Source organism: Leucoraja erinacea, chromosome 1 (genome assembly GCF_028641065.1).
Source record: "Leucoraja erinacea ecotype New England chromosome 1, Leri_hhj_1, whole genome shotgun sequence".
Taxonomy (NCBI): Eukaryota; Metazoa; Chordata; class Chondrichthyes; order Rajiformes; family Rajidae; genus Leucoraja; species Leucoraja erinaceus.
In genome coordinates this window covers 8,882,411-8,909,741 of record NC_073377.1, presented here as the reverse complement: position 1 = coordinate 8,909,741, position 27,331 = coordinate 8,882,411, and the positions used below count along the sequence as shown (strand labels likewise).

The 27,331-nt window shown below is 48.1% G+C and overlaps 1 protein-coding gene across 3 annotated transcripts in view; it reads left to right on the top strand.

Moving 5' to 3' along the window:
* The window catches only part of LOC129705670 (lysine-specific demethylase 3A-like), an 87,316-nt gene that overhangs the window by 44,008 nt on the left and 15,977 nt on the right, over positions 1 to 27,331 (top strand). The window contains exons 11-18 of one of the 3 annotated variants that reach the window (XM_055649565.1): positions 3,102 to 3,316; positions 4,862 to 5,014; positions 10,359 to 10,451; positions 14,797 to 14,924; positions 17,589 to 17,781; positions 20,687 to 20,874; positions 22,257 to 22,523; positions 26,651 to 26,822. In XM_055649565.1, coding sequence (XP_055505540.1) covers positions 3,102 to 3,316; positions 4,862 to 5,014; positions 10,359 to 10,451; positions 14,797 to 14,924; positions 17,589 to 17,781; positions 20,687 to 20,874; positions 22,257 to 22,523; positions 26,651 to 26,822 — 1,409 coding nt within the window. Of the gene's footprint in view, positions 1 to 3,101; positions 3,317 to 4,861; positions 5,015 to 10,358; positions 10,452 to 14,796; positions 14,925 to 17,585; positions 17,782 to 20,686; positions 20,875 to 22,256; positions 22,524 to 26,650; positions 26,823 to 27,331 lie in introns of all 3 variants that reach the window. The other 2 variants (XM_055649481.1, XM_055649400.1) reach the window with 2 other exon arrangements.

Sequence of the window (27,331 nt, the reverse complement as noted above, 5' to 3'; positions counted from 1 at the left end):
ATGACGTGGCGTCCACCACCGACTGTGGCAATGAATTCACAGATTCACCGCCCTCTGGCTAAAGAAATTCCTCCCCATCTCCGTTCTATTCTGTTATCAGACATTTCAATTCCAAATCACAAAGGGAGATATTTGGGCAAAGGACCCAAACTCTGGGCAGAGCATTGCTCAGATGAGGCTAATAAAAGGGGAAGTGATACAGTGGCTGGGTTAGATAGGACAGCAAAATCCAGCCATCTCCCCATGTCAGGTAGAGTTTATTGTCATAAGCACAAGTCCAGTGAGGTACTGGTACAATGGAAATCTTGCAGCAGCTTCACATGCACATAGTCTAGGGCAAAATATAAATTATACTAGACAGTGGAGGGGAAAAACACAGAAAAAGCAAGCAAGTCCATGGTAGCATAGGGTTTCATTACTGAAGTAGGATTAGGATTAAGCAGGTTGGGACAAGTACTGGATGGCTGTTGGAAAGTAGCCGTTCTTGAACGTATATAGAGTGGATGTGGAAAGGATGTTTCCACTGGTGAGAGAGTCTAGGACCAGAGGTCACAGCCTCAGTAATAAAGGACGCTCTTTTAGAAAGGTGAGGAGGAAGGTAGACAGGGGGTAGTTAATCTGTGGAACTCATTGCCACAGAGGGCTGTGGAGGCCGCCAGTAGATATTTGTAAGGCAGAGATATAGACAAATTCTTGAATAGAACGGGTGTCAAAGGTTGTGGGGAGAAGGGAGAAAAATGGGATTAGGAGGCAAAGATCAGCCATGAATGAATGGCGGAGTAGACTCGATGGGCCGAATGGCCTAACTCTACTCCTGGAACTTGTGAACCTGCCGCTCAGGGACTTTGTCCTTCTGTACCACCTGCCCAATGGTGGTGTCAGCAAGGAGAGGACAAGCCGCAGCTGGTGGCGATCCTTAATAGATGCCGTCCACTTGAAGCAGTGTCTCGTGTAGAAGTTTTCTCTGTTTGAGAAGGCCTATGCCCATGATGCACCGGATAACACATGATGAGCATTTGACGGCACTGGAGTGGACGGTACTCGCTGGAGTTTAAATGGATGAGGGGGGGGGACCTCATTGAAAGGCTTGGATAGAGTGGATGTGGAGAGGGTGTTTCCACTAGTGGGAGAGTCTAGGATAGAGGTTATAGCCTCAGAATTAAAGGATGTTCCTTTAGGAAGAAAATGAGGAGGGATTTCTTTAGTCAGAGGGTGATAAATCTGTGGAATTCTTTGTCACAGAAAGCCAAGTCAATTGATATTTTTATGGCAGAGATAGATAGATTATTGATCAGTACAGGTGTCGGGGGTTATGGGGAGAAGGCAGGAAAATTGGGTTAGGAGGGAGGGATAAGGGCCTGTCCCACTTAGGTGATTTTTTTTAGGCAACTGCCGGCGACTAGGCTGTGGCCACACGGTCGCATGGGTCAGGCCTGTACGATCATGAGTCGTCTCCTCAGTTGCCCAAAGAGTTGTAGCGTTTTTCTGGTCACTGCTGGATTTTGAAATGTTCAAAACGTTTTGGCGACCGTGGACTTATCGTAGCTTGTCTTCTCCTGACGTAGGTGCTGTTGTAGGTTGTTGCCAGGTGATGTAGGTTGTCGCCGATGCTGACTACGGTGAATTCCATTGTCTTAGCCGCCTAAAAAATATGCCTACGTGGGACAGGCCCTATAGATCATCCATGATTGAATGGCGGAGTAGACTTGATGGGCCACCTTATGACTGGGCTGAGCCCACCACTCTCTGCAGCCTCTTGCATTAGCATGCATTGGAATTACCACGCTAGGCCATGATGCAACTAGTCGGGATACTTTCGACAGTGCATTTGTAGTCAGAGCAATTGGTGACTTGCCAAATCTCTAAACTTCTAAGAACATGGGGAGGCTTGTGTGCTGCCTTCATGCTGGGCCTGGGATGGGTCACTTGAGGTGTTAACATCCAGGATTTGAAGCTGCTAACTCTCACCACTCAGGACCACCCTTTAGTTGCTGATAAGATGGTCCAGTTGCCTGATAACAGCGGGGAAGAAACTGTCCCTGAATCTGGATGTATGCGTTTTCACACTTCGGTACCTCTTCAGTAGTATCAGTATTTCAGTATTTACTTTAATGTCATTTTAACTGAGTACTTACATACATAGAAGAAACAAAAAATTGTTTCTCAATCAGTTCCCGTCAGTGCGGTTAATAAAAACAGATTAAATACATATAGCTTTAAAATTAAAATTACCATATCTAAAATAGGCCTAAAAATGGAAATAAAAACAGACATTCAGACCGAACAGTGGATTTGCTTTGGCAGGTGCCTAGCTGTCATGGTATGGGCGAGGTTAGATGTGTTGGTGTATGATATATGGGGAGGGGGACACAGTCCGTTAACCAGCCTTATTGCCTGTGGGAAGAAGCTGTGGAGCATCCTGCTGGTTTTGCAGCTGATGCTCCTGTACCTCTTCCCAGATGGCAGAATGGAGAAGATGTGGTGTGATGGATGGTAGGGGTCCATCTTGACTGATGGGAGGGGGTAGAAGAGGGAGTGACGCTGGATGAAGCTGGTGCTTGATTCTAACTGGAGGACTTGCCGAAGCAGTGTGAAGTGTAGATATAGTCAATGGGCCATGTGGACCTTTTGGAATAGATTGGGAATAAATGTGTGAGCATTAGGGTTAGTAGTGAGCAAATCATGATCTGAAAACATAGAAATTAGGTGCAGGAGTAGGCCATTCGGCCCTTCGAGCCTGCACCGCCATTCAATATGATCATGGCTGAGCATCCAACTCAGTATCCCGTACCTGCCTTCTCTCCATACCCCCTGATCCCCTTAGCCACAAGGGCCACATCTAACTCCCTAACACCACATGGTGGTGGACATTGCATTGTTGAGTGTATTGCATTGCATTGTTTATTGTCACGTGTACCGAGGTACAGTGAAAAGCTTTTGTGTGCTAACAAGGTGGGGGAAAGGCTATACATGGTTATGAGTGAACCATCCGCAGTGTACAGAGACATGACCAAGGGGATAGTAGCTCGGGGTCCACGGAAGAGGTTGATGCTAGCTATAGCTCTGCAGCTCGGTGACGTTTGGATGTTTTGTCATTCCAGGCTGTATTTTAACAAGCACGGAGTGTTGCGGGCAGAAGGATTCCTCTCTCCGAACCAGTACGATCTAGAGGCCATGAGGCTGTGGATGCCCTCTGATGCTGACGTGGATGGCTTGGATTTGGACACCTCCAAGTACATCTTGGCTAACATTGGAGACCACTTTTGCCAGCTGGTCATGTCCGAGAAGGAAGCGCTGAAGTTGGTGGACCCTTGCAGTACGTATCTCAAACCTTTCCTTTCGATTTTGCCTTGCTCCTCTAGACTTTAGAGATGCAGCGTGGAAACAGGCCCTTCGGCCCACCGAGTCCGTGCCGACTCCCGTACTTCCCTAGCGCTCGCCTACACACCAGGGACCATTTACAAATTACGGAGCACCCGGAGAAATCCCATGCGGTCCACCCCGTGGAAAACATGTAAACTCCGTACAGACAGCACCTGTAGTCAGGATCAAACCCGGGTCTCTGGCGCCGTAAGGCAGCAACTCTACCACTGTGCTGCACCAGAGGAGATAGACGGGATACGACATAAGTAATTTATATGGGGACCTCTTTCACCCAGAGAAATGTATACCTGCAGTATTCTATGGGAGTGTGGAATCTGTCACTGAGAGCGCATAAGAAGTGTCTAGACGCTCCTGAATCGCCCAGACATAGACGTCTATGGGCCAAGTCCAGGTTGATGGGATTAATACGGTTTGGTCTTCACTGGTCAGTGCGTACATGATGGGTAGCATGGCCTGTTTCCATGCAGTATGACTTAATTTGAGTATAAGAACAGGGAGGTTCTACTGCAGTTGTACAGGGTCTTGGTCAGACCACACCTGGAGTATTGCGTACAGTTTTGGCCTCCAAATCTGAGGAAGGACATTCTTGCCATAGAGGGAGTGCAGAGAAGGTTCACCAGACTGATTCCTGGGATGTCAGGACTTTCAAATGAAGAAAGACTGGATAGACTCGGCTTGTACTCGCTAGAATTTAGGAGATTGAGATCTTATAGAAACTTACAAAATTCTTAAGGGGTTGGACAGGCTAGATGCAGGAAGACTGTTCCTGATGTTGGGAAAGTCCAGGACAAGGGGTCACAGCTTAAGGAAATCCTTTGGGACCGAGATGAGAAAAACATTTTTCACACAGAGAGTGGTGAATCTCTGGAACTCTCTGCCACAGAAGGTAGTTGAGGCCAGTTCATTGGCTATATTTAAGAGGAAGTTAGATGTGGCTAAAGGGATCAGGGCGTATGGAGAGAAGGCAGGTACAGGATACTGAGTTGGATGATCAGCCATGATCATATTGAATGGCGGTGGAGGCTCGAAGGGCCGAATGGCCTACTCCTGCACCTATTTTCTATGTTTCTAAGAAGGAACAATGTTCTATGTTTCTAATTGCTGGGACTCCTCCACAGAAAAAATAGGGGAATCTTTTTCACCCAAAGAGTGGTGAATACCTGCGATATTCTGTTGGAACTGAGAACATTTAAATGTCTAGACTTGCATGTGAACTGTCCAGACAAAGATGATTATGGGCCAAATGCAGGATGGTGAGATAAATACGGATTGGTGCAGGATGGACATAAAAAACTGAAGTAGCTCAGCGGGTTAGACAGCATCTGGAGTAAAGGAATAGGTGACATTTCGGGTGGAGACCCTTCTTCAGACTGGATTGTTGCCGGATGGTGGGATTAATAACTTGGTCAGTGTGGGCGTGATGGACTGAATGGCCCGTTTCCATACTGCGTGACTCTTACTAACTGTGACTCCTCAGAAAAAATAGCCTGGAAGCGTGCGGTTCGAGGCATTCGGGAAATGTGCGATGCCTGTGAGACAACTCTCTTCAACATCCACTGGGTTTGCCCCAAGTGTGGCTTCGGGGTGTGTCTCGACTGCTACAGGATGAAACGAAACAACTCTCAGCAAGGTAAGCTGGGGTAAACAAAACAGATTTTAGTCGTCTAACCAACTAAATTTTCCAAGTTCATGTCATGGGAGCAAAATTAGGCTATTCGGCCCATTGAGTCAACTCCGCCATTCAATCATGGCTGATCTATCCCTCTCAACCCCATTCTCTTGCCGTCTCCCCGTAACCTTTGACGCATTTAATAATCGATCTCCGCTTTAAAAACACCCAATGACTTGGCTTCCACAGCCATCTGTGCCAGTACATTCCACAGATTCACCACCCTCTCCTTAAATAATTCCTCCTCATCTCGTTTCTGAAGGTAACGTTATGTTACTCTGAGGCTGTGCCCTCTGGTCTAGACTCCCACTATAGAAACATAGAAAATAGGCGTAGGAGGAGGCCATTCGGCCCTTCGAGCCAGCACCGCCATTCATTGTGATCACTGTCGATCATGGCTGATTGTCCCCCTATATCAATAACCTGTGCCCCAGCCTCTATCTAACTCCCTTATCCATCCAGTGACTTGGCCTCCACTGCCCTCTGTGGCAGGGAATTCCATAAATTCACAACTCTCTGGTGAAAAAGTTTTTTCTCACCTCAGTCTTAAATGACCTTCCTTTATTCTAACACTGTAGCCCCTGGTTCTGGACTCGACCAACATTGGGAACATTTTTCCTGCATCTAGCTTGTCCAGTCATTTTGTCTGTCTGTCTGTCTGTCTGTCTGTCTGTCTGTCTGTCTGTCTGTCTGTCTGATCTTGACCGCTTTTGGCCCACTGTGCTGCGATTTCCGAGAGAACGCCGCCACCTACAGCCGTCATGTTTGGCCACCTCGATCAGAGCCCACATCTGCCTTCCTGGACCAGAGTATTTTTCCCATCGATGAAAAATCAGAGAGAAATTCATGTTTTTAAAAAAAATTCACCATTCTCTCTGCTGCCCCTGCTGGAGGGAGGGGGTGGGACTATAAAACCAGGAAGTGGTGTGCCTCAATCAGTCTCTGCAAGATGGAGGTCACTCTGAGCTCTGAATGACATTGACAAATGTTTACACAACTGTGAGTATGCTTAATGTGGTTTGAAAATGAAAATATGGATAGTTTGAAGTAAAAAAGCATTGCCTGCAAATGGTTGTTTGGGTTGAAGTAAAAAGGCACTCTCTCTCTATCTCCCCTCCCCTCCTCTCTCTCCCCTCTCTCTCCCTCTCTCTTTCTCCCTCTCTCCCCCCTCTCCCTCTTTCTCTCTCTCTCTCTCCCCCTCTCTCTCTCTCTCTCTCCTCTCCCTCCCTCTCTCTCTCCCTCTCTCTCTCTCTCTCTCCCCCCCTCTCTCCCTCTCCCCCCCCCCTCCCCCCCCCCCTTCCCCCCCCCCCCCCTCCCCTGCCTGACCTGCTGAGTTATGCCAGCACTAGGTGTCTTTCCCCGGAGTACAACTTGTGGACCCTGGTTGGGCAGCACAGCGGCGCAGTGCTAATTGCTGCCTTACACAGCCAGAGACCTGGGTTCGATCCTGACTACGGGCGCTGTCTGTGCGGAGTTTGTGCGTTCTCCCTGTGACTGCGTGGGTTTCATCCAGGTGCTCTTGTTTCCTCCTACACTCCAAAGACATACATGCTTGTCGGTTAATTGGCTTTGGTAAAAATTGTACAATTGTCCCCAGTGTGTAGGATAGTGTTAGTGTACGGAGTGATTGCTGGTCGGTGCGGACAGCGGTCCGAAGGACGTGTTTCCGTATTATATCTGTGTTCTGGCTGCTTAGGATTGCTCTAATTCCTAATTGGACACTCTGATTCATCTTGAGCTCGAGAAAACTAAAGGGCCTGTCCCACTTGGCCGTCTTTTGTGCGTAATTTATGCGTCAGGATGAGTGTCGTGCCGCGCATGTGATGACGTAGGCAGTGTCGCACGGGGGCGCCAGGACTTCGGGATGTACAAAATCTCCGCGCGGCATCTGCGTGACGCGCAAATGACGCCTGTGGGACAGGCCTTAAGTGCTCTGACTTGACTGGGCGAGTCCCAGAGAGGTACAAATCGATTGGTGTTTAGCTTAGAGATACAACGTGGAAACGGGCCCTTCAGCCCACCAGTCAGCACCGACCAGTGATCCCACACACTAGGTCCAATTTACAATTATAGCAAGCCAGTTAACCTCCAAACTTGCATGTCTTTGAAGTGTGGGAGTAATCCGGAGATCCAGGAGAAACCCCACACAGGTCACGGGAAGAATGTACAAACTGCATACACCCATAGTCAGGATCGAACCCGGGTCTCTGGCGCTGTAAGACAAAGTGTTCCGTTGAAGGAAACGACTGCATGGTGGAATATTGGGTTGGGGGATCACACCATTGGGGGAGCAGACCCAACGGGTCTGCACTTGGTCTAGTATCTCTTAAATGGTTTGATAGTCCGTGGCTCAAATACCTCCTCCAGCAGCGCGTTCCATACACCCACCACCTTACTGCAGTTGTACAGGGTCTTGGTGAGACCACACCTGGAGTATTGTGTACAGTTATGGCCTCCAAATCTGAGGAAGGACATTATTGCCATAGAGGGAGTGCAGAGACGGTTCACCAGACTGATTCCTGGGATGTCAGGACTGTCTTATGAAGAAAGACTGGATAGACTTGGTTTATACTCACTAGAATTTAGGAGATTGAGAGGGGATCTTATAGAAACTTACAAAATTCTTAAGGGGTGGGACAGGCTAGATGCAGGAAGATTGCTCCCGATGTTGGGGAAGTCCAGGACAAGTGGTCACAGCTTAAGGATAAGGGGGAAATCCTTTAAAACCGAGATGAGAAGAACTTTTTTCACACAGAGAGTGGTGAATCTCTGGAACTCTCTGCCACAGAGGGTAGTTGAGGCCAGTTCATTGGCTATATTTAAGAGGGAGTTAGATGTGGCCCTTGTGGCTAAGGGGATCAGAGGGTATGGAGAGAAGGCAGGTACGGGATACTGAGTTGGATGATCAGCCATGATCATATTGAATGGCGGTGCAGGCTCGAAGGGCCGAATGGCCTACTCCTGCACCTATTTTCTATGTTTCTAAAAAGGTTATGAGGGCAGAGCTGTAGACGTTGTGTACATGGATTTCATTACGGCGTTTAACAAGGTTCCGCATGGTAGGCTGCTCTGGAAGGTTAGATTGCATGGGAATGGATAGAAAATTGGCTTCATGGAGGGAAGCAGAGGGTGAGGGTGGAAGGTTGCTTCTCGGACTGGAGACCTGTGACGAGTGGTGTGCAGCCAAGTTCGGTGCTGGGCCCGTTACTGTTGCATTTACAACAATGATTTGGATGAGAACATACAGGACAAGTTTGCTGATTACATGGATAGGACAGTTTTGGAGGGATATGGACCAAACGCAGGCAGGTGAGACTAGTGCAGCTGGGACATGTTGGGCCGAATGTTCTGTTTCAACACTATATCACTCTATGACTCTAAGACCCATCATCCTCCAGTGCTCTGAGGAATAGAGTCCAAGCCTGTCAGCATCTCCCTATGGCTTAGGTTTGATTCCTGACAACAATCTCATAAATCTTCCAGCTTGTAAGGCAGATAGATCTGATATAAATAAATGTATAAAATTTTAAGAAGCACAATAATTTATAAAAAATGAGTCTTTCCCATGTTAGGTTATAAAAAATAAGAAGGCATAGGTTTAAGGTGGGAGTAAACATAGAAAATAGGTGCAGGAGTAAGCCATTCGGCCCTTCGAGCCAGCACCGTCATTCAATATGATCGGCCATTCAATATGATCATGGCCGATCATCCACAATCAGTACCCCGTTCCAGCTTTATTCCCATATCCCTTGATTCCCTTAGCCCTAAGAGCTAAATCTAACTCGTCTCATCCCGTGAATTGGCCTCCACTGTCTTCTGTGGCAGAGAATTCCACAGATTCGCAACTCTCTGGGTGAAAACTTTTTTCTTCATCTCAGTCCTAAAGGGCCTACCCCTTATTCTTAAACTGACCCCTGGTGCTGGACTCCCCCAACATCGGGAACATTTTTCCTGCATCTATCCTGTCCAATCCTCTAAGAATTTTAAATGTTTCTACAGGATGCCCTCTCATCCTTCTAAATTCCAGCGAATATAAGTCCAGTCGACCCATTCTTTCATCATACGTCAGTCCTGCCATCCCGGGAATTAACCTGATGAACCTACTCTGAACTCCTGCAATGCCAATAATGTCCTTCCTCAAATTGGGAAACCAAAATTGCACATAATACTCCAGGTGCGGTCTGTCTCACCAGGGCCCTGTACAACTGCAGTAGGACCTCCTTGCTCCTAACTCAAATCCTCTCGCAATGAATGCCAACATGCCATTAGCTTTCTTCACGGTCTGCTGTACCTGCATGCTTACATTCAGTGACTGATGTATAAGCACATCCAGGTCTTGTTGCACCTCCCCTTTTCCTAATCTTGACACCATTCAGATAATAATCTGCCTTCCTGTTCTTGCCACCAAAGTGGATAACCTCACATTTATCCACATGATACCACTTCTGCCCAATCACCCAACCTATACAAGTCGCCCTGCAGCCTCATAGCATCCTCCTCGCAGCTCACACTGCCACCCAGCTTTGTGTTATCCACAAACTTAGATATATGAGGAGTTGAATAGGGATTGGAATATTTATTTGCACAGAGTGGTTGATAGAGTCTTTGGAAAACGTGTAGAGAAGATTTACGAGGATGTGGGCAGGACTTGAAGGCCAGAGCTGTAAGGAGAGGTTGGGCAGGCATGAGCTTTGTTCCTTGCAGGGCAGGCAGCTGAGGGATGATCTTATAGAGGTGTACAAAATCATGAGGGTGACTGCACAGTGTCTTATTCCCTGAGAAAGTGAGTCAAGAAGCAGAGGATATAGTTTAAGGTGAGAATGAAAAGATTTAATAGTAATAATGATGGGCATCTTTTTCACACAGAGGCTGGTGGGTGGGTGGGAATCTGGAATGAGTTGCCAGAGGAGGTATTTGAGAGGTGGTACTATAACGTTTGAAAGACATTTGGACAGGTATATGGTTTGGAAAAGTTTAGAAGGATATAGGCCGCAAGTGGGCAGGTGCCACTAGTGTAAATGGGGGCATCTTGGTGAGCATGGGCAGGTTGGACTGAAAACGTGCTGTGTATCTCAATGACTCTGTATATCTGGACCGCACTGCCAAGGAGGAGGAGGAGGAGGAGGAGGAATCGGATGTGCTCACTAAGTTTCAGACATTTAGACTGGCATTTAAATGGGCCAGTCTTAGAGACCTAATGGGGGCAAATGGGATTTATATGGATGGACTGTACAGTTGGCATGGATATGGTGAGCTAAAGGGTCTGTTTCTGCACTGTGCAACTGATTCTATCTTTGATACACAGATGACAAAGAGGACATCTTTTGGTTTAAGTGTGCCAATGGCCAAGGGCATGATCCGGACAAGCTGATGCCCACACAGATTATCCCTGGATCAGGTAAGCAGCTCTTCGTTCATTAGCTTCACATTATCTTGGTTTATTCCAATGGGGACTAGGTTAGAGATACAGCGCGGACACAGGCCCTTCGGCCCATCGAGTCCGCGCCGACCAGTGATCACCCCGTACACTAGCGCCATCCTTCACACGAGGGACTATGTACAATTTTTACTGAAGCCATACCCACGTCAGTCTTCACTGAAGATGTACCTACAAACCTTGGAATTTGGGAGGAAACCTGAGCACCCGGAGAAAACCCACGGGAAGAAAGTATAAACACCATACAGACAGCACTTGTAGTCGGGATCAAACCCGGGTCCCTGGCACTGTAAGGCAGCAGCTCTAGCACTGTGCTGCCCCTAATTTAAACCCATTAGTTTTAAGGTTTACTAGACCAAGTGCAGACCCGTTGGGTCTGCTCCCCCAATGGTGTGATCCCCCAACCCAATATTCCACCATGCACCCGTCTCCTCCAATGGAACTGAAGCAGTTCCCAAATGTAAGATTCCAGCACTCCCCTGCCTCCCTCAGCAGTGGATTAAAAAAAAATCCATTTGCACCACCCCTGCCTGCTGCAGCAGTGAAAAGTTCAGAGTGTTCCTGTCTTGCAACTTTGTTTCGAAGTGTGTTGGAAGCTGATAGGAAGGAGCAGCCGTCAACGAATCAAAAGGCAGACAGGCAGCCGGACGGCATCCGGTCGGATGGCACGAGAGTTTTATATATTAAATAATAATAGAATAATAGATAGATAGATTAGATAGATAGATAGATAGATTATTGCCATGTGTAACCATGAGTACCAAGGTACGTGGAAAGTTTAGTCATGCATGCTGTTGAATCAGAGCAGATATACCAGTCACAGATGCATTCAGTTCAAGTTTCAACAACAGCAGTGGCGAGACCCGGGTTTTAATCCCGGTCTCTGGTGGTACTTGTGTGGAGTTTGCACGTTCTTCCTGTGGCTATATTGGTTTTCACTGGTTGCTCTGGTTTCCTGCCACATCACAAAATGTAGCCTCACCCGCTGAGTTTCTCCAGCGTTTTGTGTCTACGTCACAAAGTCATCTGGATTTGTGGGTTAATTTTAATGTGTAAAAATTGTCCCTCATGTGTCGGGAGTGGATGCGAAAGTGGGATAACATAGAACGTGTGTGAATGTGAACGACAGTCGGCGTGAAACTCAATGGTCTGAAGCACTTGTTTCCAAGCTGTATCTCTAAACCTAAATAGGAAGGATAGGATAGGTATACTTTATTGTCACAGGTGACTTAAGCACATCTTTAAGAGCCCTATCTAACTCTCTTGAAAGTATCCAGAGAACCTGCCTCCACCGCCCTCTGAGGCCGAGAATTCCACAGACTCACAACACTCACAAAAAGTGTTTCCTCATCTCCGTTCTAAATGGCTTACCCCTCATTCTTAAACTGTGGCCCCTGGTTCTGGACTCTCCCAACATCGGGAACATGTTTCCTGCCTCTAGTGTGTCCAATCCCTTAATAATTTTAGAGGTTTCTATAAAATCCCCTCTCATCCTTCTAAATTCCAGTGAATACAAGCCAAGTCTTTTCAATCTTTCCTCATATGGCAGTCCCGTCATCCCGGGAATTAACCTCATGAACCTACGCTGCACTGCCTCTATAGCAAGAATGTCCTTCCTCAAATTAGAAGACCAAAACTGCACACAATACTCCAGGTGTGGTCTCACCAGGGCCCTGTTCAATTGCAGAAAGACCTCTTTGTTCCTATACTCAAATCCTCTCATTATAAAGCTCTCTTCACTGCCTGCTGTACCTCCATGCTTACTTTCAGTGACTGATGAACTGACACCCAGGTCTCTTGCACTTCCCTTTTTCCAAATCTGATACCACCTTGTTCGTGCCACCAAAGTGAATAACCTCACAGTTATCCACAATATACTGCATCTGCCATCTCTCCAAGTCGCCCTGAATTCATAGCAACCTCCTCACAGTTCACACTGCCACCCAGGTTTGTGTCATCTGCAAATTTGTTAATGTTACTTGTAATCCTTTCATCTAAATCAATAGATAATAGACATAGACAATAGGTGCGGGAGTAGGCCATCCACTTAACCACTAACATCCATCCGGCACTCAAATACACCTGGACCATTTCCGACACTTCCCTACCATTCCTTGACCTCACTATCTCCATCGCAGGTGATAGACTTCTGACCGACATCCACTATAAACCCACTGACTCCATTGGCTATCTAGACTACACTTCTACCCACCCTGCTTCCTGTAAGGACTCCATCCCCTACTCCCAATTCCTCTGTCTACGCCGCATCTGCTCCCAGGATGAGACGTTCCACACCAGGGCATCGGAAATGTCCTCATTCTTCAGGGAACGGGGGTTCCCCTCCCCTACTATAGATGAGGCTCGCACCAGGGTCGCTTCCATACCCCGTAACACTGCTCTCTCTCCCCACCCACCCACTCGTAACAATGGCAGAGTCCCCCTAGTCCTCACCTTTCACCCCACCAGCCGTCACATACAACAAGTAATCCTCCGTCAGTTTCGCCACCTCCAACGTGACCCCACCACTGGCCACATCTTCCCATCTCCCCCCCTGTCTGCCTTCCGCAAAGACCGCTCCCTCCGTAACTCCCTTGTCAATTCTTCCCTTCCCTCCCGCACCACCCCCTCCCCGGGCACTTCCCTTGCAACCGCAAGAGACGCTACACTTGTTGCTTTACCTCCCCCCTCGACTCCATTCAAGGACCCAAGCAGTCTTTCCAGGTGCGACAGAGATTGTACTTGCATCTCCTCCAACCTCATCTATTGCAATGAGATTATTTGCTTGCATAAACAATGTATACAAATAGCAGCCACCTACGGCGCTGACATAGATACAATGCACGCCGGCTTCCCCTTTGTCGTCGTTCCCCCCCCCACCGGTCCCCGTTGTCCTTTGGTTTGTGTGTGTGTTCCCCCCCCCCCCCCCCCCCCCAACCATTGTTCTTCCCCCCCCCTCTCACGGTGGTTCTCCACGCTCTCATCGACCGTGGGTCGACCCACGAGTTTTCACCACCAGCGAGGCCTCACCACTGCCGCCGCCGCTGCCCCATTTCATGCCTCTGTGGTGCCGACCCAGGCTTTTACCCAGCCGGGTTCCGACCTGGGTTTCTACGCAGGAACTGAAACTAGAAAGAGTCCATTGGACTGCAGCCAACTTTCCTGTCCGCTCCCGTGGGTAGCAAATAGTCTGCTGCCGTGTTGTGTGTGAGGGGGTGGGGTGGGGAAAGAGTTAATTAATTCAGTCCATGCACTATACCAATCGCTTTGAAGAGATCCTTCTGCAGTTGTACAGGGCCCTAGTGAGACCACACCTGGAGTATTGTGTGCAATTTTGGTCCCCTAAAAATTGCCCAACGCATCACCAGTTCCACGCTCCCCTCCATTGAGTCTGTCCAAAGCAAGCGCTGTCTGCGGAGGGCGCTCAGCATCGCCAAGGACTGCTCTCACCCCAACCATGCACTGTTTACCCTCCTACCATCCGGGAGGCGCTACAGGTCTCTCCGTTGCCGAACCAGCAGGTCGAGGAACAGCTTCTTTCCGGCGGCTGTCACTCTACTAAACAACGTACCTCGGTGACTGCCAATCACCCCCCCCCCCCCCCCCCCCTATTATTTTTTTTTTTTTTCAAATCGTTTGTTTTTTTGCCCTTCCAGGGAGATGCTAAATGCGTTTCGTTGTCTCTGTACTGTACACTGACAATGACAATTAAAATTGAATCTGAATCTGAATCTAATTTGAGGAAGGACATTCTTGCTATTGAGGGAGTGCAGAGTAGGTTTACAAGGTTAATTCCCGGGATGGCGGGACTGTCATATGCTGAGAGAATGGAGCAGCTGGGCTTGTACACTCTGGAGTTTAGAAGGAAGAGAGGGGATCTTATTGAAACATGTAAGATTATTAAGGGTTTGGACACGCTAGAGGTAGGAAACATGTTCCTGATGTTGGGGGAGTCCAGAACCAGCGGCCACTGTTTAAGAATAAGGGGTAAGACATTTGGAACAGAGATGAGGAAACACATTTTCTCACAGAGAGTGGTGAGCCTGTGCAATTCTCTGCCTCACAGGGCGGTGGAGGCAGGTTCTCTGGAACTTTCAAGAGAGAGCTAGATAGGGCTCTTAAAAATAGCGGAGTCAGGGGATACGGGGAGAAGGCAGGAACGGGGTACTGATTGGGGATGATCAGCCATGATCACATTGAATGGTGGTGCTGGCTCGAAGGGCCGAATGGCCTACTCCAGCACCTATTGTCTATTGTCTGTATTGTCTATAAATCACTTCTCCTGGGCTTTGTTTTCCTTTCGGTCCAGCTCTGTACCAGATTGGAAATATTGTACATGCTGCAAGAGGAAAATGGGGTATAAAAGCCAACTGTCCCTGTACAGCCAGAAAGAACAAGCCCTTGTCCAAGGTGCCCTTCACCAGCGAGGCAGCACAGGTATGTGGTGCACCAGTTAAGCTTCACATACTCACTAATTCGGTGCATTCATGCGTGGCTTTTCACTTTTAACTCGCGTCCTATTAGTGTTGGTGTTTCAGTTTCATTCTGTGGTGCTTCAGTGAAAGCACCATTCACTGTGGGTCGGGAGGTGGAGAGTTCAATACCCACTCGGGACCTGGCTGCTGATCACATGGATACCCCGGTGCCATTTTGTTTAGTCCATTTTTGGATACAGCGTTCAGCCGCAGTCCATATAACCATATATAACCATATAACAATTACAGCACGGAAACAGGCCATCTCGGCCCTACAAGTCCGTGCCGAACAAATTTTTTTTCCCCTTAGTCCCACCTGCCTGCACTCATACCATAACCCTCCATTCCCTTCTCATCCATATGCCTATCCAATTTATTTTTAATTGATACCAATGAACCTGCCTCCACCACTTCCACTGGAAGCTCATTCCACACTGCTACCACTCTCTGAGTAAAGAATTTCCCCCTCATATTTACCCCTAAACTTCTGTCCCTTAATTCTGAAGTCATGTCCTCTTGTTTGAATCTTCCCTATTCTCAAAGGGAAAAGCTTGTCCACATCAACTCTGTCTATCCCTCTCATCATTTTAAAGACCTCTATCAAGACCCCCCTTAACCTTCTGCGCTCCAGAGAATAAAGACCTAACTTATTCAACCTATATCTGTAACTTAGTTGTTGAAACCCAGGCAACATTCCAGTAAATCTCCTCTGTACTCTCTCTATTTTGTTGACATCCTTCCTATAAAAGGGCGACCAAAATTGTACACCATACTCCAGATTTGGTCTCACCAATGCCTTGTACAATTTTAACATTACATTCCAGCTTCTATACTCAATGCTCTGATTTATAAAGGCTAGCATACCAAAAGCTTTCTTTAGCACCCTATCTACATGAGATTCCATGAGAGTCGCGTCATGTCTGGAGACACAGCGAGCTGCAGATGCCGGAACCGTCAGCAATGCACACAGTGCTGGTCAGGCAGCCCATGTCAAGGGTGTAGGAAGGAACTGCAGGTGCTGGTTTACTCTGAAGATGGACACAAAATGCTGGAGTAACTCAGCGGAGCAGGCAGCGTCTCTGGGGAGAAGGAACTGAGCAGTCTGTCCTCAGCAGAGGCCTCGCCTTTGTTCCCCTCCACCCCCAGCTCAGCCAGTTCCAGCCCCGCCATCACGTGCGGTTTTATCCCCGTGGTGACCTTCCCCCGTCTCCACCGGTCCCCTCCTCTTGGACTCTCCCAGACGGCCGTCTACCCTCTTTAGACCTCCTTATTTCTAACAGCCGGCAAAATTGGAGCCTGAAGAAGGATCTCGACGCGAAACGTCACCCATTCCTTCTCTCCAGAGATGCTGCCTTACCCGCAGAGTTATTCCAGCATTTTGTTTCTACCTTCAGCATCTGTCAAGGGATGGACAGACACTGCATCAGTCTGACCCTAGCACAATACAGATAGCCCTTGCTTTCTCTTCAACTTCAGATAGCCCTTACTTTCTCTCTCCATCCCCTTCACAGTTCTCCCACTAGTCTTACTGTCTCCGCCTACACTTCCCTCTGGAAGGCGACTCCAGACTGTCAAAGCTGCCACAGCCAGACATATTAACAGCTTTTTCCCACGAGTAGTTGCTCTACTCAATAACCAAAAATCTGTAGCCCCCTTTTGCTCTGGTACTTTATTTAATTTTATCATATTGTTAATGTTTTGTGGGTCATTCCTAACTGTCACTGTACGTCATATTGTCACTTGCGGGCGGAGCACCAAGGCAAATTCCTTGTATGTGAATACTTACAATAAACTCATTCATTCATTTATTCATCCGTCTTCCTTCTCTCCAGAAATGCTGCCTGTTCCGATGAGTTACTCCAGTATTTTGTGTCTACCAAGCACGAAACAGCACAGGACCTGGGGGGAATGGGAGTGAGTGGGAGAGATAGACCAGCCATGGTTGAATGGCGGAGTGGAATAGATGGGCCGAATGGGCTAATTCTGTTCCTATCACTTATGAATAGTTGCTTTGGCCCAGGATGTCAGTCCAGAACATGATGTCAAGTTAAACTCATCTCTGCCTGCATGTGATCCATACCCCTCTATTCCCTGCACATCCATGTGCCCATCTAACAAGCCTCTTGTATGCCACGATTGTTGTTCCCTGTACGTCAGGGGATATGGGGAGAAGGCAGGAATGCGTTACTGATTGGGGATGATCAGCCATGATCACATTGAATGGCGGTGCTGGCTCAAAGGGCCGAATGGCCTACTCCTGCACCAGTTGTCTATGGATGTCCACTGAAATTAGTTGGTTGTGTGGTGAGGACCGAGGTCGGGGTCTCGAGGTGGACGGGCCGTGTCGCTGAGAACGGGGGTGGGGGGGGCAGCATTGGGGGAGGGGCGCAGCAAGAACAAAAGAGGGCTCAACATTGGGGGGACGCAAAGAACAAAGGGGGGGGGTGCTGAGAACCAAGGGGGACCAGTGTGGCAGGGACGAAGATGAGGTGAGTACTTTGTAACTTTCTCGGCCCCTTTGTGGCATCTCTTTTTAGTCACTTTGCAAAGACTTTCATTGCGCCCAGCTCCATACAAGTGTTGATAGTGTCATCATCATCATCATCGCTTACTTGTGTTGCAGCAGCCAAGCAACGGTGCAGCCTCAGCCCCAGCGCAGAGTGGTGACAGAGCAGCAGCCTCTGAATGCAGTACCACCACATGCGCGCCTGCGACCTGGAGCGGTGCAGCTCCCGCACATGCGACAGCGGCCTGGAAGAAAGAGGATTCTCCCTTCAGCTGGATGATGGGCCTGACCAAAGGCAAGGATGAGATTCAAGGTGACCGTTCTACCTTCACACGCTCTTCCTTTTACTTTTTGTAAGGGAAATACGGCACAGAAACAGGCCCTTCAGCCCACCGAGTCCGCGCCGACCAGCGATCGCCCCGTACACCAAGACTATCCTACATTCAAGGGGCAATTTACAATTTTTATTTTAATCAAAGCCAATTAACCAACAATTGTGCACATCTATGGAGTGTGGGAGGAAACCGGAGTGCCCGGAGAAAACCCACGTGGTCCCAGAGAGAACATACAAACTCGTACAAACAAGACAGCACCCGCAGTCCGGATCGAACCAGCACCAGAAACCCAGGTCCTATTCTGACTACTGTCGGTGTGTTGTTTATACGTTCTCCCCGTGACCACATGGGTTTCCCATTGGGTGCTCCGATTTTCTCCCACACGTGAAAGATGTGCTGGTTTGTAGGTTAATTGGCTTTGCTAAAGATTGTAAATTGTCCCTAGTGTAGGGTGGTTCTAGTGTGCAAGGTGATGGCTGAAAGGCTGGTTTCTGCACTGTATCTCTAAACGAAAGTATATCAACTTTAGGTATACTTTATATAACGTGCAAACTCCTCGCAGCCAGCACCGGCGGTCAGAGTTGAACCCCTGTAGCTGGAGCTGTGAGGCAGTGGATTTATTATCCGCGGCACGATCCCTCTCGGTTACTACGAGGCTTTGTGAAGATTTGATTTATGGTCATTAAGCTTCAACTAAACGTTACATCAAAACAGATCAGTTTTTAAATTTGCTGTCCATAGAATATTTGTCAAATCTAGAAGATAGGATTCCTGTACAGCCCAGGGATGGGCCTTTCCTTGTCCGTGCCAAACATGAAGCCAGCTTACACTAATCTCTGCCTGCACGTTATATATATCTCTCTATTCTCTGCATATCATTTTCTCCAGAGATGCTGCCTGTCCCGCTGAGTTACTCCAGCATTTTGTGTCTATCTTCAGTGTAAATCAGCATCTGCAGTTTCTTCCTACACAATGAAAATCGATGTGGAAACTAGGAACAGCCGATGCTGGTTTGCACAAAAGGACACAAAGTGCTGGAGTAACACAGTGGGTCGGGCTGCATCTCTGAAGAAGGGTCTCGACCTGAAATGTCACCTATTCCTTTTCTCCCAAGATGCTGTCTGACCCGCTGAGTTACTCCAGCTCTGTGTCTATGGGGAACATGGAAAGGTGCTGTTTCAGGTGGGGACCCTTCTTCAGACTGATTGGGGCAGGCAGGGCAGGCAAGGTATGCGGTGCCTACCCTGACTAGTATTATAAAAAGGTAATTATTAAATATAAATAGTAAAGATTTCCAATTCATTTACTAAAATCAGTATCTATTATTAAATGGTTATTATTTTAATAATCGATCTTAGGTAGGCATAATTCTGCCGTGCATTTCATCCGCTGTACATGTAGTACGCGAAACTGTGTTCAACTCGCGTGCCCTGGACGCCGATTCAAGCCTTCACTTACAGCGGGCATTAAAGGAAGCTGGAATTCTGCCTTTGCACTGTGGACTGCACGCACGAGTGCTACAGGAGAGGAGACCAATCTGCGCAGTTTTTAAGATTTATAAAAGTCGACTGAGTGCCTACTGGACCGATCTGCACTTGCGCGGATTTTGCGATTTTTAAAAAGTCGAGTGACTGCCTAGCGCCTACCCTGCGTAATTACTAACGGCACGTGCCCTGGATAAGGGGGGGGGATGGGTGAAAGTGGAGAGAGATCCCAGCTTTCTTTCCTTCCCCCTACAATCAATCAATCTGAAGAAGAGTCCCGACCCAAAATGCCACCCACCCCCAGTGTTCTCCAGGGGAGCGAAGGAAATAGGCAACGTTTCGGGCTGCTGCCTGACCCACCATGTTTGCCACAGTCACAACAGCTGGAGAAAACTCGGGTGCCGCAACCCTTCTTGGAGAAGGAAATCAGCAACGTTTTCAGGCAGCATCATGTTGCCACTGTATTTTGTTTGTGATTAGTCAGGGAGTTGTACAGGGCTCTGGTGAGACCACATCAGGAGTGTTGTGTACAGTTTTGATCTCCTAATTTGAGGGAGGACATCCTTGTGATTGAGGCAGTGCAGCGTAGGTTCACGAGATTGATCCCTGGGATGGCGGGACTGTCATCTGAGGAAAGATTGAAAAGACTGGGCTTGTATTCACTGGAGTTTAGAAGGATGAGGGGGTATCTTGTAGAAACATATAAAATTATAAAAGGACTGGACAAGCTCGATGCAGGAAAAATGTTCCCAATGTTGGGCGAGTCCAGAACCAGGGGCCACAGTCTTAGAATAAAGGAGAGGTCATTTAAGACTGAGGTGAGAAAAAACGTTTTCACACAGAGTTGTGAATTAATGGAATTCCCTGCCACAGAGGGCAGTGGAGGCCAAGTCACTGGATGGATTAAAGAGAGAGTTAGATAGAGCTCTAGGGGCTAGCGGAGTCGAGGGATATGGGGAGAAGGCAGGCACGGGTTATTGATAGGGGACGATCAGCCATGATCACAATGAATGGCGGTGCTGGCTCGAAGGGCCGAATGGCCTCCTGCACCTATTTTCTATGTTTCTATGAGATGCTTTGTGTGTCTGTGTGTTTCTCTCATTTGGAAAATCCTGGAAAAAAATCAATAACAGATCTATTTTAGATGCTATTAACTTCCGCAAATGCAGCCTGACCGCCTGAATATTTTGAGCATCTTCCGCTTCTGTTTTGGCTTTGCCGTGCCGTGCCGTAACTGTGTTTTTTGGGGGATAAATTGATGCCTCATTTCCACGTCTTAAAAGTCAAAAATTCCATTCACCGAGTAGTTTCAATATTTTGTGGTTCTACGATAAATCTTTGCTTCCTTTTGTGTTCCACGCTTGCCTTAACTTTCTCCACCCCCTCCCCCTGAATCCAGCAGGAAGCTCGCAGTTGCCGTCCTTGAGTAGCAAAGAGACAAAGCCAGCCGGGTTGTTTAATTCCTTGAGCCCGTTGTCGAAGCCTTCATCCTCGCTGCAGACCTTCAACAGCCTGTTAACGCTGGGGCCCAGCAGCTGCAGTGCCCCCAGCTCGCTGAGGAACCTACTGACCACCAGCTCAGGGAAGGTGAGTCCTTGACCCCGTACGCTGCTGACATTACACGTTAGGGATACAGCGCGGAGCTACCCTGCCCCCTGACTCCCATCAATGGTGTGGATGTGCAGTTTGCCAGTGAGTACCTGGACAGTAAACTGGACTGGTCCAGGAATGCTGACGCCCTGTACAAGAAGGGACGGAGTCGGTTGTACTTTTTGAGGAGGCTCCGCTCCTTCAACGCCTGCAGTAAGATGCTGCAGTTGTTCTACCAATGGGTGGTACCCAGTGCAACCTTCTTCACTGCTGTGTGCTGGGGCAGGAGGGCGAAGGCCACAGACGCCAATAGGATTAACAAACTCGTCAGGAAGGATGGATCTGTCCTGGGGGTGGCGTTGGATTCTTCGGAGATGGTCTGGGAGGGGAGGATGCCCCTCAAATAGGCGGAGCATCCTGGATAATACAGCTCACCCCCTCCATGACACAATGGTCAACCTGAATAAATAGATAAACAGACTAAAAAACAGTTTTTACCCCACTGCTATAAAAGCACTAAATGTAGCCGCCAAGGAACGCAGGGGCGATACAGACTAAGGGACTGGTACACTGTGAAATCGACAGAAGGATGGAGGGTTGGGTGTGTATGCGTGCTTTGTTCGTGATATTTATTTAGTTGTTTATCTTTTAATATTTTACCTTGTATGTATCGTTAGCTTTTAGAAATGTTTGAATGGTGCACTGACTGGCTGACATTTTAAATTTCGTTGTACATGGTTCATGTTACAATGACAATAAAGAAACTATTCTATTCTATTCTGAGGAGCACCTTCAGCAACAGACTGGTTCCACCAAGATGCAGCACAGAGCACCACAGAAGATCCTTCTTCCCTGTGGCTATCAATCTTTACAACCCCCATCCACACCTTCCCCCACCCCTCTCCTGTCATGGGGTAGACTGAAACTGACTCCCCTCACCCTCCCCGATCTTTGCACATCCCCCAAGCATTTCCACTCCCCACTTTAAGTTCATGTATTTTGTGTTTTTATGACTGTTGGCCGTTAAATTTCCCCCATGGGATAAATAAAGTTGTATTGTATCGTAAACAGGCTCTTTGGCCTGCCCAGTCCGCGCCGATTAGATCACTCTGTACACTAGCGCTATCCTACACACTCGGCACATTGTACAATATTTGCTACTGAGGCCTATTAACCACTTTGGGGTGCGGGAGGAAAACCCACGCGGTCACGGGGAGAGCACACACACTCCACACAGACAGCGCCCGTAGTCAGGATCGAACCTGGGTCTCTGGCGCTGTGAGGCGGCAACTCTACCGTCGTGCCGCCGTGCCGCCCCCAACCTGGAGCGAGCGCTCGGCTGAGTCGGATTTTAACGTTTCTTCCCATTTCTCTCGCAGTCTGAATCTGGGCCAAAGAGCACGTCCAACCTGCTGGATGACATCTTTGCCTCGCTGGTGCAGAGCAAGTCACCCGGTGACGGCACCAAGACCGCCGGCAACACCTGCGATTCCCGAGAGCCGCTGAGAGCCGTGCCGGGGAAGGTGACCACCGTGGGCTCGGACACCCCTCACACCTGGTACTGCGGTGGCCGCGTGCTCTGCTTGCAGGACCCCAGCAACAAGAACAACTGGAACATTTTCCGAGAGTGCTGGAAGCAGGGACATGTAAGTAGGGCAGTCGTCTGTATACCTTGCAGGCAGGGTCAGTAACAGGAGATTACACAAAAAAGCTGGAGAAACTCAGCGGGTGCAGCAGCATCTATGGAGCGAAGGAACTAGGCAACGTTTCGGGCCGAAACCCTTCTTCAGACTGATCGGGGGTGGGGGTGGGGGTGGGTGGGGACAAGAAAGGGAAAAGGAGGATAAGCCAGGAGGATAAGCCAGAAGGCTGGGGGATGGGAGGAGACAGCAGGGGAGCTGAGGAAGGGGAGGAGACAGCAAGGACTAACAAAATTGGGAGAATTCGATGTTCATGCCCCCGGGGTGCAGACTCCCCAAAACGGAATATGAGGTGCTGTTCCTCCAATTTCCGGTGCTGCTCGCTGTGGCCATGGAGGAGACCCAGGACAGAGAGGTCGGAGGCGGAGTGGGAGGGGGAGTTGAAGTGCTGAGCCACCGGGAGGTCAGCTTGGTTATTGCGGACCGAGCGGAGGTGTTCGGCGAAACGATCGCCCAACCTCCGCTTGGTCTCACCGATATAGATCTGCTGACATCTAGAGCAGCGGACGCAATAGATGAGGTTGGAAGAGATGCAGGTAAACCTCTGTCGCACCTGGAACGATTGCTTGGGTCCTTGAACGGAGTCGAGGGGGGAGGTAAAGGGACAAGTGTTGCATCTCTTGCGGTTGCAAGGGAAAGTGCCCGGGGAGGGGGTGGTACGAGAGGGAAGGGAAGAATTGACAAGGGAGTTATGGAGGGAGCGGTCTTTGCGGAAGGCAGATATGGGGGGAGATGGGAAGATGTGGCGAGTGGTGGGGTCACGTTGGAGGTGGCGAAACTGACGGAGGATTACTTTTTGTATGTGACGGCTGGTGGGGTGAAAGGTGAGGACTAGGGGGACTCGTATGTGACGGAGACATGGGCAGCCACTGGAGGGAGATGGCCAGTTGAATTTTAGTTTAGTTTATTGTCACGTGCACCGAGATACAGTGAAAAGCTTTTGTCGCGTGCTAACCAGTCAACCGAAAGACAATAAATACATGGTTACAATCGAGCAATTCACAGTGTATATAATAAGTGAATAATATTTAGTGTAAGGTAAAGCAGGCAAAGTCTAATCAAAGATAGTCCAAGGGTCCCCGATGAGGTAGATAGTAGTTCAGCACTGCTCTCTTGTTGCAGTAGGATGGTTCAGTTAGAAACATGGAAAATAGGTGCAGGAGGAGGCCATTTGGCCCTTCGAACTAGCACCGCCATTCACTGTGATCATGGCTGATCATTCACAATCAGTAACCCGTGCCTGCCTTCTCCCCATATCCCTTGATTCCACTAGCCCCTAGAGCTCTGTCTAACTCTTTTATATTCATCCAGTGAATTGGCCTCCACTGCCCTCTGTGGCAGGGAATTCAAGATTCAAAGAGATTATTGTCATGTGTCCCTGATAGGACACTGAAATTCTTGCTTTGCTTCAGCACAACAGAACATAGTAGGCATTGACTACAAAACAGATCAGTGTGTCAATATACCATTATATAAATATATACACACATGAATAAATAAACTGATAAAGTGCAAATAACAGATAATGGGCTATTAATGTTCAGAGTTTTGTCCGAGCCAAGTTTAATAGCCCGAAGGCTGTGGGGAAGTAGCTATCCCTGAACCTGGTCGTTGCAGTCTTCAGGCTCCTGTACCTTCTACCTGAATTCCACAACTTCACAACTCTGGGCGAAAGTTTTTTCTCATCTCAGTTTTCAATGGCCTCCCCTTTATTTTTAGACTGTGGCCCCTGGTTCTGGACTCCCCCAAACATTGGGAACATTTTTCCTGCATCTAGCTTGTTTATACGTTTCTATAAGATATCCTCTCGTCCTTCAAAATTCCAGCGAATACAAGCCCAGTCTTTCCAATCTTTCCTCGTATGACAGCTGATAACAGCTGGGAAGAAACTGTCCCTGAATCTGGTGGAGTGCGTTTTCACATTTCTATACCTTTTGCCTGATGGGAGAGGGGAGAAGAGGGAATGGCCAGGGTGCGACTGGTCCTTGATTATGCTGTTGGCCTTGCCGAGTCAGCGTGAGGTATGAATGGAGTCAATAGCAGGGAGGTTGTTTTGTGTGATGGTCTGGGCTGTGTCCACAATTCGCTGCAATTTCTTGCGGATGAGCGCAAAGCGAGTAAATGGATTTCAACGAAGGCCTGAGAGAGGCTCAGAGACAATAATTAATACTGTCAACCCTCGCAAATAATGGACCGCGGAGGGAAGGGTCCAATATTGCCGACTGTCCACTATAACCGAGTGAGGGGGAGGTTAAGTTTAACCCAAGGCCATTTGGGAAGAATGGCGGCATTGGGTTTAAACAAGGAGATTGCAACTTCACGTGGCCTGCCCTGTTTCGACGAATGCAATCAACCTGGCGTGCACAATTAAATCAATAATATAGAACAAGTTGTCCTACAACTTTAGGCTGTGCACGCCATACGCACGAAGAACAAATGAGTTTTTACAGGCCCTGGAGTCACGCATGGGGCATGTATTAAAGTTGAAGGGGGGGGGGGGAAGCTTCTCCAAGTGGTATGATCTGCAATTTGCTGTAAAACTAAAAGCAACACAGAGGAGTAACAAGGTTCGAAACATAGAAGATAGGAGTAGGCCATTCGGTCCTTCGAGCCAGCACCGCCATTCAATATGATCATGGTTGATCCAAAATCAGTACCCCGTTCCTGCTTCTCCCCATATCCCTTGATTCCTTTAGCCCTAAGAGCTCTATCTAACTCTCTCTTGAAAACATCCAGTGAATTGGCCTCCACTGCCTTCTGTGGCAGAGAATTCCACAGATTCACAACTCCCTGGGTGAAAAGGTTTTTCCTCATCTCAGTCCTTTATGGCCTACCCCTTATTCTTAAACAGACCCCTTGTTCTGGACTCTCCCAACATCGGGTCCATTGACAATGGCAGCCCCTCTCTGCGGAGCCTCAACCCAAGCCTCTGCTGGTGTTTCCCCTCCACCTCAGCCATAAACTCTACCCTGTCTACTATTTCATATTCTACCTTCCAGTCACAGTTTGCTCTCTTGGTGAATACCTTGTGTGGATCCATTTAATTATCATTCACTCTCCTGAGCATTGCCTGCTTGTTCTCTCAGTATTTCAGTATTTACTTTAATGCCATTTGAACTGAGTACTTACATACACAGAGAAACAAAAAATTGTTTCTCAATCAGTTCCCGTCAGTGCGGTTAATAAAAACAGAATAAATACATATAGCTATAAAATTTAAATTAACATATCTAAAATAGGCCTAAAAAAATATTAGGCACAATATCAGCACCTCCCCCAATTAGCTCTTGCAAAGAGATGAAATGGTTTTCTGGTGAGCAATTCTACCTTGCCATTGCATCACTGTAAACACCCACCTGCCCTGGGGCTGCCTCTACTGGAGTGGATACAGCAGCCTGCCTTCATAAGAGAAACTTCTCCCTTTTGCAGCGAGCCTAATGTCTGGATGGAGAAATATTTATGCACTCTTCTGATTTTGTTGTCCTCTATTCTCCCACCAGTGGATAATGTTTTTACATACTGAAGAAGGGTTTCGGCCCGAAATGTTGCCTATTTCCTTCGTTCCATAGATGCTGCTGCACCCGCTGAGTTTCTCCAGTATTTTTGTGTACCTAATGTTTTTACATACCTCGTCGATTCCTTTAAAATTCTAAAACACAACCACATTACTCTGTGACTTTACATATTTTGGTGAACATTAGCTGTTTTATGCATACCTCATCAATTCTAGCACCCAGCAATTGCCCCCGTTACACTAGCAGTATCCTACACACTAGGGACAATTTATAATTTTACTGAAACCAATTAACCTACAAACCTGCACGTCTTTGGAGTGGGAGGAAACCGGAGAAAGCCGACGCAGTCACGGCGAGAACGTACAAACTCGGTACAGATTGCGCCCGTAGTCAGGATCGAACCTGGGTCACTGGCGCTGCCGCTGCTCCACCGTGCCGCCCACATTTCCGGCACCGTCTTGAATCCTTCAAGTTCAGTTGTTTAAAAGAAGTTCACTGCTCCGTTGACTTTATTATCGTGAACGGTGGTGCGATGAGTTTGTTTTTGCTCTTCTTTAGCCAGTAATTGTATCCGGTGTCCACACGAAGCTCCGTGAGGAACTATGGAAGCCTGAAGCATTTGGGAAAGAGTTTGGTGACCAGGATGCCGACCTGGTTGACTGTAGAACAAACACCATTATCGCTGGTGCAAAAATCCGAGACTTTTGGGATGGATTTGAAGACCTTTCACGTAAGTGTTTTAGAGATACAGCGCGGCGGCAGGTTCATCAGCACACCGAGTCCGCAACGCCCAGCGATCCCCGCTCACTAGTACTACGCTAAATACACTAGGGGCAATTTACATTTATACCAAGCCAATTAACCTACAAACCTGTACATCTTTGGAGCGTGGGAGGAATCCAACGATCTCGGAGAAAACCCACGCAGGTCGCAGGGAGAACGTACAAACTCTGTTCAGACAAGCACACGCAGTCAGGATCAAACCGGGTCTCTGGTAAAGCATTTCTTTTTTTTGGGGAACAAAAAACTTGCATTTTCTAAAAGAACTTTCCAGCCAAAAAAAGTTGTTCGTTGAGATTTAGTCTCAGAGTTGTGAAAGGAATTGTTCGCCAACTTGTGTACAGCAATCGAATGACAACGGGTCGATTAGACTCTGATGTTGCGTGGCAGCTGTTAAAAATAATGGCATTAAGATTATTTACAGAGAAGATTTACGAGGATGTTGCCAGGACTCAAGGG